Source organism: Pelophylax lessonae (genome assembly GCF_965119305.1).
Source record: "Pelophylax lessonae genome assembly, chromosome: 2".
In the NCBI taxonomy this organism is placed as follows: Eukaryota; Metazoa; Chordata; class Amphibia; order Anura; family Ranidae; genus Pelophylax; species Pelophylax lessonae.
In genome coordinates, this window is record NC_138769.1 from 646,518,136 (window position 1) to 646,535,444 (window position 17,309).

The 17,309-nt window shown below is 45.9% G+C and overlaps 1 protein-coding gene across 1 annotated transcript in view; it reads left to right on the forward strand.

Annotated features, from left to right (window-relative positions):
- The first annotated feature begins 10,724 nt into the window (after window positions 1-10,724).
- Window positions 10,725-17,309, forward strand: part of EXOSC8 (exosome component 8) — a 72,706-nt gene continuing 66,121 nt past the window's right edge. The window contains exon 1 of the mRNA XM_082246894.1: window positions 10,725-10,836. Within this exon, the coding sequence (XP_082103020.1) occupies window positions 10,820-10,836 (17 nt within the window). The 5' untranslated portion in view covers window positions 10,725-10,819. The remainder of the gene's footprint in view (window positions 10,837-17,309) is intronic.

Consider the following 17,309-nt stretch of genomic DNA (forward strand, 5'->3'; position numbering starts at 1 on the left):
TCTGCCACAATCGGCGGCAAGAGGGAACCTTTGGTACTGCTCGTCACTCACACTGTCCGAGCAGCGCCATCGTGTGACCGCAGGAGGTATAGCAGTGGCTCGAAGCTGAGATTTTTATAGCCACTCATTCAAGTGAGATTGCAGAAGAATTAGGATAGTATTAAAGAGGTTGTAAACCTGAAAAAAAAAAAAAAAATTCTCTTCTTTTTGGAACCTGTAAGAGAAACACATAATGAGCTAGTATGCATCGCATACTAGCGCATTATGAAATACTTACCTTAGAACGAGCCCCCGCCGTGCCATCCGCTTACCTCTATGACGGGCGACATGTCCAGTCGCCCGTCTTCCGGGATCGCGGCATCTGGCCATCTGATTGGCCGGAGCCGCGGTGACGTCACTCCCGCGCACGCGCGCGGGAGCCGACAGTCACGGCACGGGGCTCTGAAGGAACGGCACGAGCGGCCGTTCCTTCAGAGCGCATGCGCCAGTGACGTCACTGGCTGCATATAAGGTAAATATCTCCCAAACGGTACATGTTTAGGAGATATTTACAGTACCTATAGGTAAGTCTTATCATAGGCTTACCTATAGGTAAAAGTGTCAGAGGAGGGTTTACTTCCTCTTTAAGGGAAATGCAATGCGTGATGTTTAAATATTTAGTAAATACTACTACTACTCATTTATTATTATGATATAAATTTCTATTGTTGCAGCATTGTTATGTAGAAATATACACTATATTCAGTGGTGGGATTAAAACATTTTAGTATCCAGTTCTGACTTTCAAGCATTGTGTATTTTTTTTATCTAATGTCAGTTAAGGGTCCGATCTGTCCACCGCAATGTCGCAGTATCACCGTCATTACTAGTAAAAAAAAAAAAAATAGAAATTACATCAATCTTTCCCCTAGTTTGCAGACATGATAACTTTTGGGCAAACCAATCAGAATACACTTATTGGGATTTTTTTTTACCAAAAAAATATGAAGCGGAATACAAATTGGCCTAAAATGATCAAAAAATTTGATTTTTAAATTTATTTTAAAGGGAATGTTATATAGCAGAATGTGAAAAATATTGTTTTTTTTTTTTTCAGAATTGTCGCTCTTTTTTTCTTTATAGCACAAAAAATAAAAATCACAGAAGTGATCAAATACCACCAAAAGAAAGCTCTATTTGTGGAAAAAAAAGGACATCAATTTTATTTAGGTGCAGTGTCGCACAACTGTGCAACTGTCCGTTAAAGTAACGCAGTGCCGAATCGCAAAATATGGCCTGGTCATTAAGGGGGAAAATTTTCCGGTCCAGAAGTGGTTAAGCACAGTCACTTCTTAAAGGTCGAGGGGGCCTAGGTATTTAAAACTCTTTGTAATACATTTACCATGACTCCCATACAATGTGTGTTACACTTCCTAGGTGTCAGGAACAAATCCTCCTGAAGAGCGAACACATTAGCAGTGTTCGCTCTTTAGGAGGATTTGTTCTTGACACCTGGGAAGTGTGACACATATGGTATAGGAATCTTTTTTTCAAATAATAGCAGCAGCTGTGCCTGTACTTTCCTAGAGTAGAATTTTCTTCTCCTACTTCCACTTTTACTTCACTACATTTTTTCAATGATTTCAATACTTCTACTCCGATATTTTTTTTGTGCTGCATAGTTACTCGTTACAATTATAAAAATTACCACTGCCAGAACAGTAGATGGCAGGTTTCATGAAGCTCAAAACATGTGTATTATCAGCGCATATGAAAATAAAAGCTACTGTATGTATAAATAAATGCTGCATTTGAAATAATAAAAAACAATATGATGTTCAAACTTTTGACTTCTTTCTTTAATAACTACATAACACAGTACTTGTACTTTTACTTTCAGTACTTGAGTAGCAAAATTAAAAAAAAAACTACTTGCAAAACTTAAGTACAAAAAATGTTGAATACTTTAGTATTTCTACTCAAGCCACTTTTTGATAGAGCACTTCCACTTCTACTCAAGTCACTTTTTGATCGAGCACTTGTACTTTTACTCAAGTATGGGTTTCGAGTACTTTATACAACTCTGGCGCTTAATGAACTTGGGTGGAGGCAGGGCCAAATTCGAGTAGGCGGCGCTGCGGCGTGGAGGAGAAAGAAGTGAGGTCACTGGTTGCTAGATGCCAAGCGGCTCTAGCAACCAGTGCTGTGTGTGTGGACTCCTGTCTGCCCCCCGCAGCAGAGAGAGAAAGCGGCCACAGGCAGAGCGGAGTCGGATCGGGTCTGCTGAACACTGAACTCTAAGCCTGACTACACAGACTCAGTGACATAATCGGAGTCAGCTTTCAGCTTCGGTTCTGCAAACTTGTAAATTTTTAGTAACAGGTTCGCACGAACCGGTGCGAACCGGCTGAATCCCACCACTGACTATATTACCAAAAATATTGGGACACCTGTATTTACATTAGTGATGTCGCGAACCTAAATTTCGCCGTTCGCGAACGGCGAATGCGAACATCGGCAAATGTTCGCGAACCGGCGAACCGGGCGAACCGCCATAGACTTCAATAGGCAGGCGAATTTTAAAACACACAGGGACTCTTTCTGGCCACAATAGTGATGGAAAAGTTGTTTCAAAGGGACTAACACCTGGACTGTGGCATGCCGGAGGGGGATCCATGGCAAAACTCCCATGGAAAATTACGTAGTTGACTCAGAGTCGGGTTTTGATCCATAAAGGGCAGAAATCACCTAACATTCCTAAATTGTTTGGAATAACGTGCTTTAAAACATCCAGTGTGTGAATACGATCAGGTATGATGTTGTATCGGTCAAGTAGTGTAAGGGTTACGCCCGCTTCACAGTGACAGACCAAACTCTGACAGACCAAACTCCCCGTTTAACAGTCAGTCAGTCAGTCCATTTGCACAACCGCAAACTCCCCATTTGCACAAGGTTGGATACCAAGCTAGCCATGTCCCGTTCCTTGTCCTCACTGACATCATTGAAGGTCTCTTCCTCCACCCAGCCACGTACAACACCAAGGGTCCCCGAAAGGTGACAACAAGCCCCCTGGGACGCCTGCTGTGGCTGGTATTCCACCTCCTCAAAGCCACCTTCCTCCTCTGACTCCTCTTCTTCAGACTCCTCTCTCTGCGTTGCCACAGGTCCAGCAATTGACAACGACAAGGCTGCTTCTGGTGGTGATGGGGACCACAACTCTTCCTCTTCATGCTCATCTACAGCCTGATCCAGTACTCTTCGCAGGGCACGCTCCAGAAAAAACACATATGGAATGAGGTCGATGATATTGCCTTGGGTTCGACTGACCACCAGGTTTGTCACCTCCGCAAAAGGACGCATGAGCCTACAGCCATTGTTCATGAGCATTCAGTAACGCGGCCAAAAAATACCCAGCTCCGCAGAAAGAATGAAAGAAAATGAATGTTTTTTCTATGAAAAATTATCCCGCGGATCGCTTTTGGTCTGTTCACAATGAAGCAACGACCTTATCATCTGGGGTGTGCCAACACACTCCTAGAGGTGATCGCTTCATTGTGATACGCAAGCCCCTTCACCACGACAAGGTAACAATCACAAAGGGGAATTGACACATGTATGTGCCTTTTTTTTTGTTTTTTGTTTTTTTGCAGCCACAGTGTAGCACCAGAGGCCAGAAAAATTAGGCATGTACACATGCATGAAAAAGTAGGTATTGTTGCAGCCACTGCTTTAGCAGCGGCCTGAAAAATTGAGGTTTTCAAGGCAGAAAGTGCACTAAAACATTGCGGCTTGAACCGTAGTTGGTGGCGGAGACGTCACGTAAGTCATCCGGCATGCAGAGAATGATTAAATACAGCAGCGTGTGGACCATTTTTAGCCCAAGGCATCTCAGTCATCACCAGGCCTTTTTTAGTCAAATGCATCCCCCACTGTCAGTCCCTTCGGGATCCATGCCTCATTCATCTTAATAAACGTGAGGTAATCAAGACTTTTTTGACCTAGATGACTTCTCTTCTCAGTGACAATACCTCCTGCTGCGCTGAAGGTCCTTTCTGACAGCACACTTGAAGCGGGGCAGGCCACAAGTTCAATGGCAAATTGGGATAGCTCAGGCCACAGGTCAAGCCTGCACACCCAGTAGTCAAGGGGTTCATCGCTCCTCAGAGTGTCGATATCTGCAGTTAAGGCAAGGTAGTCTGCTACCTGTCGGTCGAGTCGTTCTCTGAGGGTGGACCCCGAAGGGCTGTGGCGATGTGTAGGACTAAAAAAGCTCCGCATGTCCTCCATCAACAAGACGTCTGTAAAGCGTCCTGTCCTTGCCGGCGTGGTTGTGGTGGTAGGAGGAGGATTACTTTCACCTCTTCCCCTGTTGGATTCCCGTTGTGCTGTGACATCACCCTTATATGCTGTGTAAAGCATACTTTTCAACTTATTTTGTAGCTGCTGCATTCCTTTGCGCCTGCCGGTAATTAGGTAACATATCAGAGACTTTCTGCTTATACCAGGGGTCTAGTAGCGTGGCCACCCAGTACAGGTCGTTCTCCTTCAGCCTTTTTATACGAGGGTCCCTCAACAGGCATGACAGCATGAAAGACCCCATTTGCACAAGGTTGGATGCCGAGCTACTCATGTCCAATTCCTCGTCCTCACTGATGTCATTGAAGGTGTGTTCTTCCCCCCAGCCACGTACAACACCACGGGTACCAGATAGGTGACAACGAGCACCCTGGGATGCCTGCTGTGGTTTGGTGTTCCTCCTCCTCAAAGCCACATTCCTCCTCTGACTCCTCTTCCTCAGACTCCTCTTCCAGTGTTGCCGCAGGTCCAGCAAGCGATGGTAAGGCTGTTTCTGGTGGTGATGGTGACCACAACTCTTCCTCTTCCTCTTCACGCTCATCTATGGCCTGATCCAGCACTCTTCGCAGGGCACGCTCCAGGAAAAAAACATATGGGATGATGTCGCTGATGGTGCCTTCGGTGCGACTGACTAGGTTTGTCACCTCCTCAAAAGGACGCATGAGCCTACAGGCATTGCGCATGAGCGTCCAGTAACGTGGCAAAAAAATACCCAGCTCCGCAGAGGCTGTCCTAGCACCCCGGTCATACAAATACTCGTTGACCGCTTTTTCTTGTTGGAGCAGGCGGTCGAACATTAGCAGTGTTGAATTCCAACGTGTCGGGCTGTCGCAAATCAAGCGCCTCACTGGCATGTTGTTTCGCCGCTGAATATCTGCAAAGTGCGCCATGGCCGTGTAGGAACGCCTGAAATAGCCACACACCTTCCTGGCCTGCTTGAGGACGTCCTGTAAGCCTGGGTACTTCTGCACAAAGCGTTGTACAATCAGATTCAACACATGTGCCATGCACGGCACATGTGTCAACTTGCCCAAATTCAGTGCCGCCAACAAATTGCTTTCGTTGTCACACACCACTTTGCCGATCTCCAGTTGGTGCGGGGTCAGCCACTGATCCACCTGTGCGTTCAGGGCGGACAGTAGTGCTGGTCCGGTGTGACTCTCTGCTTTCAGGCAAGTCAACCCCAAGACAGCGTGACACTGTCGTATCCGGCATGTGGAATAGCCCCTGGGGAGCTGGGGGGGTGCAGTTGGTGTGGAGCAAGACGCAACAGCAGAAGAGGACTCAGCCGAGGAGGTTAGCAAAGAGGATGGAGTAGGAGGAGTAGAGGAGGTGGCAGCAGGCCTGCCTGCAAGTCGTGGCGGTGTCACCAACTCCTCTGCAGCAGAGCCACGCATTCCATGCTTGGCAGCCGCCAGCAGGTTTACCCAATGCGCAGTGTAAGTGATATACCTGCCCTGACCGTGGTGTGCAGACCAGCTATCAGTGGTCAGATGGACCCTTGCCCCAACACTGTGTGCCAGACGTGACATGATTTCATTTTCCACAATAGAGTACAGGTTGGGGATTGCCTTTTGTGAAAAATAATTTCGGCCGGGTACCTTCCACTGCGGTGTCCCAATAGCGACAAATTTTTTGAAGGCCTCAGACTCCACCAGCTTGTATGGTAAAAGCTGGCGGGCTAAGAGTTCCGACAAGCCAGCTGTCAGACGCTGGGCAATGGGGGTGACTCTGTGAGATTGGCTTCTTACGCTCAAACATTTCCTTGACAGACACCTGACTGTGGGCAGGTGAGCAGGAACTGCTGAAGGTGAGAGGCGGAGGGGCGGGTTGTTGATAGGGGGCATGGAGGACAGCAGTGGTTGACGTGGCTGAAGATGCTGGACCAGGAGGAGGATGGTGGCTTTCAGTTTGTGTGCTGCTTTTACTCATGTGTTGATCCCATAGGCGTTTGTGATGTGAGATCATGTGCCTTCGCAAAGCAGTTGTACCTAGGTGGGTGTTGGACTTCCCACGACTCAGTTTCTTTTGGCACAGGTTACAAATGGCATCGCTGATATCAGAGGCAGACACACAAAAAAAATGCCACACTGCTGAGCTTTGCAAGGACGGCATTCTGGTGGTGGCAACAGCTTGCGTTGATTGGCGTGCTGTCTGGCTGACCCCGGGAGCCGAATCTACATGCTGTCTGACTGCGCCACTAGCTCCTTGCGATGACCTCCTCCCCCTGCTTCCAACTCGTCTCCTCCTCCTCCTCTCTGTCTCCCCATCTAAACTTTCCCCCTCTTCTTCTGCTCTTCGAGCAGGCACCCAGGTGACATCCACAGACACATCGTCATCATCAGCCGCTTCACTTGACAACTCAGCAAAGGCAGCAGCAGCAGGTACAACATCATCATCATCACAATGTACGTCCATGTGTATAATGCTGCCTGACTGAGACATATCCCCGTTATCTACATCCTCTGGCACTAATAGTTGCACATCACTTATTTCTTCCAACTTATGTGAAAATAACTCCTCTGACGGATCAAGTGAAGCGGCTGTGGTGCTAGTGCTGGTGGTGGTGCCGGCGGGCTGGCGAGTGGTAAATTGAGAGGTGCCCGAAGCTTAGCTGGAGGAGGATGGTGCATTAAGGTTCCGAGCGGAAGCTGTAGACGATTGGGTGTCCTGTGTAAGCCAGTCAACTATGTCCTCAGAATTTTTTGAGTTCAGGGTCTGTGGTGGCCTCTGAACACTGGGCATTATTCTAGGGCCTAAGGAAATCACAGCACCACGACCACGACGGCCCTTGCGGGGTGGCCTGCCTCTGCCTGTCATTTTTTTTTTTTTAATGTGTTGGACTATGAGTGCAATGTGCTGTGCCACCCTATAGGAGTGTTGGGCAGTGGGTACAGTACACTCTGTGGACCTGACAGTCACTGGCAGCCCAGGCAACTGCAATTATAAAAAAAATATATATATTTTTAATTTGCAAGCTGCTGTGCGACCGTATATATCAGTGGTGGGTGGGCAGTGGCACAGTACACTCTCTGTGGACCTGACAGTCACTGGCAGCCCAGGCAACTGCAATTATAAAAAAAATATATATATTTTTAATTTGCAAGCTGCTGTGCGACCGTATATATCAGTGGTGGGTGGGCAGTGGCACAGTACACTCTCTGTGGACCTGACAGTCACTGGCACCCAGGCAACTGCAATTATAAAAAAAATATATATTTTTTTTACTTTGCAAGCTGCTGTGCCACCGTATATATCAGTGGTGGGTGGGCAGTGGCACAGTACACTCTCTTTGGACCTGACAGTCACTGGCAGCCCAGACAACTGCAATTATAAAAAAATATATATATTTTTAATTTGCAAGCTGCTGTGCCACCGTATATATCAGTGGTGGGTGGGCACGCAGTGGCACTGCAGTGGGCACAGTACACTCTGTGGACCTGACAGTCACTGGCACCCAGGCAACTGCAATTATAAAAAAAATATATATATTTTTACTTTGCAAGCTGCTGTGCCACCGTATATATATCTGACGCTCCAGATGACGTCGTATGACGAACCGCGTAGGGCGTGGCTTGTTTACGTCAATACGTCACTTCCGGGAATGGTGGTTTGAGCCGGTGGAACGCAGAAGCGGCCCGGCGAACACCTTTCAAGCTGATAGTGAACTCCCCAAACTTGACCAAGAAGTGTCGAGTCAAAGGCTTAAGAGTGCGGTAAGCAGCGGTGCTTTTTGGTGGACCATCCGCCGGCGCCATATATTGTTTTTAGCACGGATCACAACACGTGGCACTTGGTATTATTAGCACTTGGCACTTTATGCAGATGTATGATATATGACACTTTTAATGTGGTACACTGAGCACAGCCCAGGTTAAACCTATTGATGTTTTTAACGGCACGTAGCACTTTCTATGTATTGATTGCACTACATGCACTTTTATAGCACATAAAGCACATATTTGCACAATACTAATTTAAAAGTGGTAGCGCCGGGTCCAACATTTCTTGCATTTTCCCTAATCTACTACCTCAGAGGTAGGTTGGAGGCAGCTTACACCACTAATTGATTTTGTACTGAAAACTCCATAGCGCTGGTACACAACCCCCTTTTTTCGGGACAGATCAGAGGCTAGCCATTGTGAAATGTGCTAGCCCTGACTGTCCCGGGGGTATGTTTATTAAAAAATGACTTCTGTGCCCGGAACTCCGCTTTAAGATGACCAGATTTTTAAAATGAAATCCGGGAATATTTTTACTGTTTTTTTTATTGGCAAATGGCGGAGGACTGCATAATACACAGATCGCTGGACACAGGACTACATAATACACAGAGCACTGGGCACAGGACTGCATAATACACAGAGCGCTGGGCACAGGACTGCATAATACACAGAGCGCTGGACACAGGACTACATAATACACAGAGCGCTGGGCACAGGAATGCATAATACACAGAGCGCTGGGTACAGGACTGCATAACACAGAGCGCTGAGCACAGGACTACATACGTAATACACAGCGCTGGGCGCAGGACTACATATCAGTGTAATGGCATTCTGTTCTTTGTGTAACATATCATTTCCTCAGTCTGCAAAGAAAACTAAGATTTTTTTTTTTTTTAAACAAAAGCAGGTTTCAATACAGCTTTGCAAGTTGCACCAAATAAGGATAATGTTTCCTAAGTGTTCAGAGAGATAAATGTTATGGGCGTCTTCCCGATTCCCATTCAGGATTGACAATACATAGTCAGGTCCATAAATATTGGGACATCGACACAATTCTAATCTTTTTGGCTCTATACACCGCCACAATGGATTTGAAATGAAACAAAGAAGATGTGCTTTACCTGCAGACTTTCAGCTTTAATTTGAGGGAATTTACATCCAAATCAGGTGAAAGGTGTAGGAATTACAACAGTTTGTATATGTGCCTCCCGGAAGACCACAGAAAACAACTGTGGTGGATGACCAAAGAATTCTTTCCCTGGTGAAGAAAACACCCTTCACAACAGTTGGCCAGATCAAGAACACTCTCCAGGAGGTAGGTGTATGTGTGTCAACAATCAAGAGAAGACTTTACCAGAGTGAATACAGAGGGTTCACCACAAGATGTAAACCATTGGTGAGCCTCAAAAACAGGAAGGCCAGATTAGAGTTTGCCAAACAACATCTAAAAAAGCCTTCACAGTTCTGGAACAACATCCTATGGACAGATGAGACCAAGATCAACTTGTACCAGAGTGATGGGAAGAGAAGAGTATGGAGAAGGAAAGGAACTGCTCATGATCCAAAGCATACCACCTCATCAGTGAAGCATGGTGGTGGTATGGCGTGGGCATGTATGGCTGCCAATGGAACTGGTTCGCTTGTATTTATTGATGATGTGATTGCTAAAAAAAAGCAGCAGGATGAATTCTGAAGTGTTTCGGGCAATATTATCTGCTTATATTCAGCCAAATGCTTCAGAACTCATTGGACGGCACTTCACAGTGCAGATGGACAATGACCCGAAGCATACTGCAAAAGCAACCAAAGAGTTTTTTAAGGGAAAGAAGTGGAATGTTATGCAATGCCTAAGTCAATCACCTGACCTGAATCCGATTGAGCATGCATTTCACTTGCTGAAGACAAAACTGAATGGAAAATGCCCCAAGAACAAGCAGGAACTGAAGACAGTTGCAGTAGAGGCCTGGCAGAGCATCACCAGGGATGAAACCCAGCGTCTGGTGATGTCTATGTGTTCCAGACTTCAGGCTGTAATTGACTGCAAAGGATTTGCAACCAAGTATTAAAAAGTGAAAGTTTGATTTATGATTGTTAATCTGTCCCATTACTTTTGGTCCCTTAAAAGTGGGAGTCACATATACAAACTGTTGTAATTCCTACACCACACACCTGATCTGGATGTAAATACCCTCAAATTAAAGCTGAAAGTCTGCAGGTAAAGCACATCTTGTTTGATTTCATTTCAAATCCATTGTGGTGGTGCATAGAGCCAAAAAGATTAGAATTGTGTCCATGTCCCAATATTTATGGACCTGACTGTATGTATTGCCAATCCTGAATGGGAATTGGGAAGACGCCCAGAACATTTATCTCTCTGAACATTTAGGAAAAATTATCCTGATTTGGTGCAACTTGCATAGCTGTATTAAAACCTGCTTTTGTTTACAAAAAAAATTCTTAGCTTTCTTTGCAGACTGAGGAAATGATATGGTAGAAAGAACAGAATGCCATTACACTGATATAATCCAGTTTTCTCTGATCCCATTCATACAAGCACTGGACTCTGCACAGCAAGCAGCAGCTCAGCCAGGCACCGTGTAGTGTGGGCGTCGCGCCGTTCCTCGTGTGTCCAGCAGGGGGAGTACGGCGTGGAGCGGGCTGTGAGGCAGCACGTGTGACTTCCTCCGATCGGTGCGGAACTCAGGATACCGCCTCATACTACCCGAGCCCAGCCTGTCCGGGCACACGGTGGAGGGATGGCGGCAGGATTCAAGTGAGTATGGCACGGAGCAAAGATCGCCATCACTGACACCGGGTGCGGGCTCTGAGCTCCACACCTCACCCTAATCTTCTTGGGAATGAGAGCACCTATCAGTGCAACCGGGGGGGGGGGGGGGTGGCTCTTGTGTTTGGAACGAGGGGCACCCGTAGTTGGCATTAGGGGGGACCTATGGTTGAAATAAGGGAAGGCTCATTAGTGGAAGAAGGGGTGACCCATAATTTTAACAAGGGGTGACCCATGGTTGAAATGTAGGGGGGACTTGTGTTTGAAATGAGGAATGGCTCATTAGTGGAACAAGGGGTGACCCCGTGGTTGGCATTAGGGACGACCTGTGGTTGGCATTAGGGGTGACCTGTGGTTGGCATTAGGGGTGACCTGTGGTTGGCATTAGGGACGACCTGTGGTTGGCATTAGGGGTGACCTGTGGTTGGCATTAGGGACGACCTGTGGTTGGCATTAGGGACGACCTGTGGTTGGCATTAGGGGTGACCTGTGGTTGGCATAAGAAGTAACACGTTTAAAACAAGGGGGGACTCTTGATTGAAATGAGGGGTGGCTTATTAGTGGAACGAGAGGTTAATTGTGTTTGAAACGAGAAGTGACCCATGGTTGGAATTAGGGATGACCTGTGTTTGAAATGAGGGGTGGCCGGTGTTTAGAATGAGGGATAATCCATAATTGGAATTAGGGATGAGCTATAGTTGGAATGAGGGGTGACTTGTGTTTGGAACGAGGAGTTAATTGTGTTTGGAATGAGGGGTGACCCATAACTGGAACAAGAAGTGACCCTTGGTTGGAATTGGGGATGACCAATAGTTGGAACAACAGGTGATCCATGTTTAACCACTTAAGCCCCGAAGGATTCGGCTGCTCAAAGACCAGGGCCTATTTTGTGATTTTTCCACTGCCTGATGCCTGATGCCCCATACACACGTGCAGATTATCTGCAGACTTTTGTCTGCAGACTTACCAAAACCATATAATATGAGGTCAAACCTAAACACTTTCAATTTGTATGCAATCCGGCAGGCCCTTGCACTACATAGAAAAGGTAAGTCTGCAGACAAAAGTCTGCAGATAATCTGCATGTGTGTATGGGGCATGACTTTAACGGACAATTGCGCCATCGTGCGATGCTGTACCCAAATTAAATTGAAGTCCTTTTTTTCCCCACAAACAGAGCTTTCTTTTGGTGGTATTTGATCACCTGTGCGATTTTTACTTTTTGCACTATAGACAAAAAAAGAGCGACAATTCTGAAAAAATAACAATATTTTTCACATTTTTTTATATGAAATTCCCCCCCAAAAAAAATGTAAAAATCAAAATTTTTTAACATTTTAGGCCAATTTGTTTTCTGCTACATATTTTTTGTAACAAAAATCACAATAAGCGTATTTTGATTGGTTTGCGCAAAAGTTATTGCGTTTACTAACTACGGGAAAGATTTATGTCATTTTTATTGTTTTTTTTTTTTTTTAACGAGTAATCACAATTTTTTTTTTTTTTTTTTGCGGGACTGCGATATTGGGGTGTACAGATCAGACCCCTGACTGACATTTTTGACACCTTTGGGGGTACCAGTGACATTACTACAGTAATTAGTGCTAAAAATATGCACTGTTACTGTAAAAATGACACTGGCAGGGAAGGGGTTAACTTTATTTGTGATCAGTGGCTTAAATGTATCCCTAGGGGCGTGATTCTAACTGTGGGGGGCGTGGCTTGTGATGTAACCACAGAGACATACGATCCTACATAGCAGGACCGTATGATCTCTGAAGTTACACAGGGGAGAATGACAGGCGGCTTTGTTTACATTAGCCGCCTGCCTTTCTCCCTCTTCAGCGGGAGATCGCAAGTGGCCGGTGGACTTCGGAGCTGCCGGTCACTTGCGCGGGGATGTCAGGGAACGAGCGGGGGCGGGAGCGTGCCTCCGGCAGGACGCGCTCGCCCCCTAGAGGCTTGTGGGCGAGTGACGTACCGGTACGTCACTTACTTTGCTGAGGAGGGGCTGACCGCCACAGGATATAGCCGTGCGGCGGTCGGCAAGTGGTTAAAACAAGGGCGGAACTGTTGGAAATGAGGGATAATCCATGGTTGGAATGAGGGGTGACTTGTGTTTGGAATTACAGATGGCCCATGTGTGGAGTGAGGGATAATTGGAATTAGGGATGACCTATGTTTGGAACGAGGGGTTAATTGTGTTTGGAATGAGGAGTGACCCTTGGTTGGAATTAGGGATGACCCATGTTTGAAATGAGGGATAATCCATAGTTTGAATTAGGGATGACCTGAGTTTGGAACGGGGGGTGACCTGTGGTTGGAACAAGGGGTTAATTGTGTTTGGAATGAGGAGTGACACAAACTTGGAACAATAAGTGACCCTTGGTTGAAGTTAGGGATGTTCTCATGGTTGGAACAAGGGGTGACCCATGTTTGAAATGAGGGATAATCCATAAATGGACCAAGGGGTGACCCATGTTTGAAATGAGGGATAATCCATAATTGGAACGAGGGGTGACCTGCGTTTTGGAACGAAGGCGGAACTCATGTTGTTGAACATGACTTGTGTTTGGAAAGAGGGATCACCCGTAATTGGAACAAGAAGTGACCCTTGGTTGGAATTAGGGATGACCATGTCTGGAATTGGAACGAGGGGTTCATTGTGTTAGTAACGAGGGGTAACCCATGATTAGAACAATAAGCGACCCTGGTTTGAATTAAGGATGACCCATGGTTGGAACAAGGGCAGAACTTTTGTTTTTGGATTAAGGGATAATCCATAATTGGAAGAAGAGCTGCACAATCAATCGTTAAATAAATTGCGATCTTTATTCAGCCCCCCCCCCCCCAATGATCTTAATAGGGAATGTCCTGGATTCTAACAGCTGTTCTCTGCCAGTCACACACAGCTGTCAAAAATAAATAATAGCCTCCTGCAAATGTTTATCAACATTATTAAGGCTGCTAAATAACTATAAACACATTGCTTTACAATGTATCATTTCCTTTTTTTTAGATCAAAGGAATGAACTTCCATCTGTGAGGGCAGTTTAACCTCTTAACCGCTTCCATACAGAGCAGTTAACACCCCTTCCTGCCCAGACCAATTTTCAGCTTTCGGTGCTCTCACATTTTGAATGATAATTACTCAGTCATGCAACGCTGTACCCAATAAAATCTTTTATCATTTTTTTTCACACAAATAGAACTTTCTTTTGGTAGTACTTAATCACCACTGGGTTTTTTATTTTTTGCGATATAAGTGGAAAAAGAGCAAAAATAAAAAAAAAAACATTTAGTTATAGTTTTCTATTATACAATTTTGCAAATAAGTAATTTATTTTTCATAAATTTGGGCCAAAATTTATACTTCTAGATATCTTTGGTAAAAAAAACCCCAAATTAGTGGTTATTATTTAGTCTATGTGAAGGTTATAGAGTCTACAAGCTATGGTGCCAATCACTGAAAATTGATCACACCTGATGTTCTGACGGCCTATCTAATTCTTGAGGCCCTGAAATGTCAGGACAGTACAAATACCCCCCAAATTACCCCTTTTTGGAATGTAGACATTCCAGGGTATTTAGTAAGAGGCATTGTGAGTTTTTTGAAGAAGAATTTTTTTTTTTTCTTTACACAAAATTGTCATAATTACAAGTTATTTTTCACACAGTATATGCATACTTGCAATTACACCCCAACATACATTCTGGTACTCCTCCTGAGTATGGCATTGCCACATGTGTGAGACTTTTACACAGCCTAGCCACATACAGAGGCCCAACATTCAAGGAACACAGTCAGATGTTCTAGGAGCATAAATTACACACACAGCTGCAAGAAAAAGTATGTGAACCCTTTGGAACGATATGGATTTCTGCACAAATTGGTCATAAAATGTGATCTGATCATCATCTAAGTCACAACAATAGACAATCACAGTCTGCTTAAACTAATAACAAAGTAAGAATGACATGTTGCCATGTTTTTATTGAACACACCATGTAAACATTCACAGTGCACGTGGAAAAAGTATGTGAACCCCTAGACTAATGACATCTCCAAGCGCTAATTGGAGTGAGATGTCAGCCAACTGGAGTCCAATCAATGAGATGAGATTGGAGGTGTTGGTTACAGATGCCCTGCCCTATAAAAAACACACCAGTTCTGGGTTTGCTTTTCACAAGAAGCATTGCCTGATGTGAATGATGCCTCGCACAAAAGAGCTCTCAGAAGACCTACGATTAAGAATTATTGACTTGCATAAAGCTGGAAAGGGTTATAAAAGTATCTCCAAAAGTCTTGCTGTTCATCAGTCCACGGTAAGACAAATTGTTTACGAATGGAGAAAGTTCAGCACTGCTGCTACTTTCCCTAGGAGTGTCCGTCCTGTAAAGATGACTGCAAGAGCACAGCGCAGACTGCTCAATGAGGTGAAGAATCCTAGAGTGTCAGCTAAAGACTTACAAAAGTCACTGGCAAATGCTAACATCCCTGTTAGCAAATCTACAATACGTAAAATACTAAACAAGAATGGATTTCTTGGGAGGATACACAGAGGAAGCCACTGCTGTCCAAACAAAACATTCCTGCACGTTTACAGTTTGCACAAGAGAACCTGGATGTTCCACAGCAGTACTGGCAAAATATTCTGTGGACAGATGAGACCAAAGTTGAGTTGTTTGGAAGAAACACACGACACTATGTGTGGCGAAAAAGAGGCACAGCACACTAACATCAAAACCTCCTCCCAACTGTGAAGTATGGTGGTGGGGGCATCATGGTTTGGGGCTGCTTTGCTGCGTCAGGGCCTGGACAGATTGCTATTTAAGTAAACATGAATTCCCAAGTTTATCAAGACATTTTGCAGGAGAACTTAAGGCCATCTGTCTACCAGCTGAAGCTCAACAGAAGATGGGTTTTGGAACAGTACAATGACCCAAAGTATAGAAGTAAATCAACAACAGAAGGGCTTAAACAGAAGAAAATACGCCTTCTGAAGTGGCCCAGTCAGAGTCCTGACCTCAACCCGATTGAGATGCTGTGGCATGACCTCAAGAAAGCGATTCACACCAGACATCCCAAGAATATTGCTGAACTGAAACAGTTCTGTAAAGAGGAATGGTCAAGAATTACTCCTGACCGTTCTGCACGTCTTATCTGCAACTACAGGAAACGTTTGGTTGAAGTTATTGCTGCCAAAGGAGGTTCAACCAGTCATTAAATCCAAGGGTTCACATACTTTTTCCACCTGCACTGTGAATGTTTACATGGTGTGTTCAATAAAAACATGGCAACATTTCATTCTTTGTGTGTTATTAGTTTAAGCAGACTGTGATTGTCTATTGTTGTGAGTTAGATGATGATCAGATCACATTTTATGACCGATTTGTGCAGAAATCCATATCATTCCAAAGGGTTCACATACTTTTTCATGCAGCTGTATAATTTCCTAAGGACCTGTCACACTTTTTAAGGCCCTGGAACACCAGGACAAGGTAATTACCCACAAAATGACCCCATTTTGGAAAGCAAACACCCCAACACATAATCTAGAAAGCATGGGCTGCATATAGGTACTCAGGTACTCTGATGGGCTGCAGACAGGTACTTGGGTACACTGAACGGCTTCAGAAAGGTACTCTGATGAGCTTCAGAGAGGTACTTGGGTATTCTGATGGGCTAGAGACAGGTACTTGGGTAATCTGATGGGCTGCAGACAGGTCCTCGGGCACTCTGGGCAGGAGACAGGTCCTCTGGCACTCTGGGCAGGAGACAGGTACTCGGGCACTCTGGGCAGGAGACAGGTACTCTGGGCAGGAGACAGGTACTCGGGCACTCTGGGCAGGAGACAGGTACTCGGGCACTCTGGGCAGGAGACAGGTACTCGGGCACTCTGGGCTGGAGACAGGTACTCGGGCACTCTGGGCTGGAGACAGGTACTCGGCACTCTGGGCTGGAGACAGGTACTCGGGCACTCTGGGCTGGAGATGGGTACTCGGGCACTCTGGGCTGGAGACGGGTACTCGGGCACTCTGGGCTGGAGACGGGTACTCGGGCACTCTGGGCTGGAGACGGGTACTCGGGCACTCTGGGCTGGAGACGGGTACTCGGGCACTCTGGGCTGGAGACGGGTACTCGGGCACTCTGGGCTGGAGACGGGTACTCGGGCACTCTGGGCTGGCGACGGGTACTCGGGCACTCTGGGCTGGCGACGGGTACTCGGGCACTCTGGGCTGGAGACGGGTACTCGTGTACTCTGGGCTGGAGACGGGTACTCGTGTACTCTGGGCTGGAGACGGGTACTCGTGTACTCTGGGCTGGAGACGGGTACTCGTGTACTCTGGGCTGGAGACGGGTACTCGTGTACTCTGGGCTGGAGACGGGTACTCGGGTACTCTGATGGGCTACAGAGAGGTACTCGGGTACTCTGATGGGCTACAGAGAGGTACTCGGG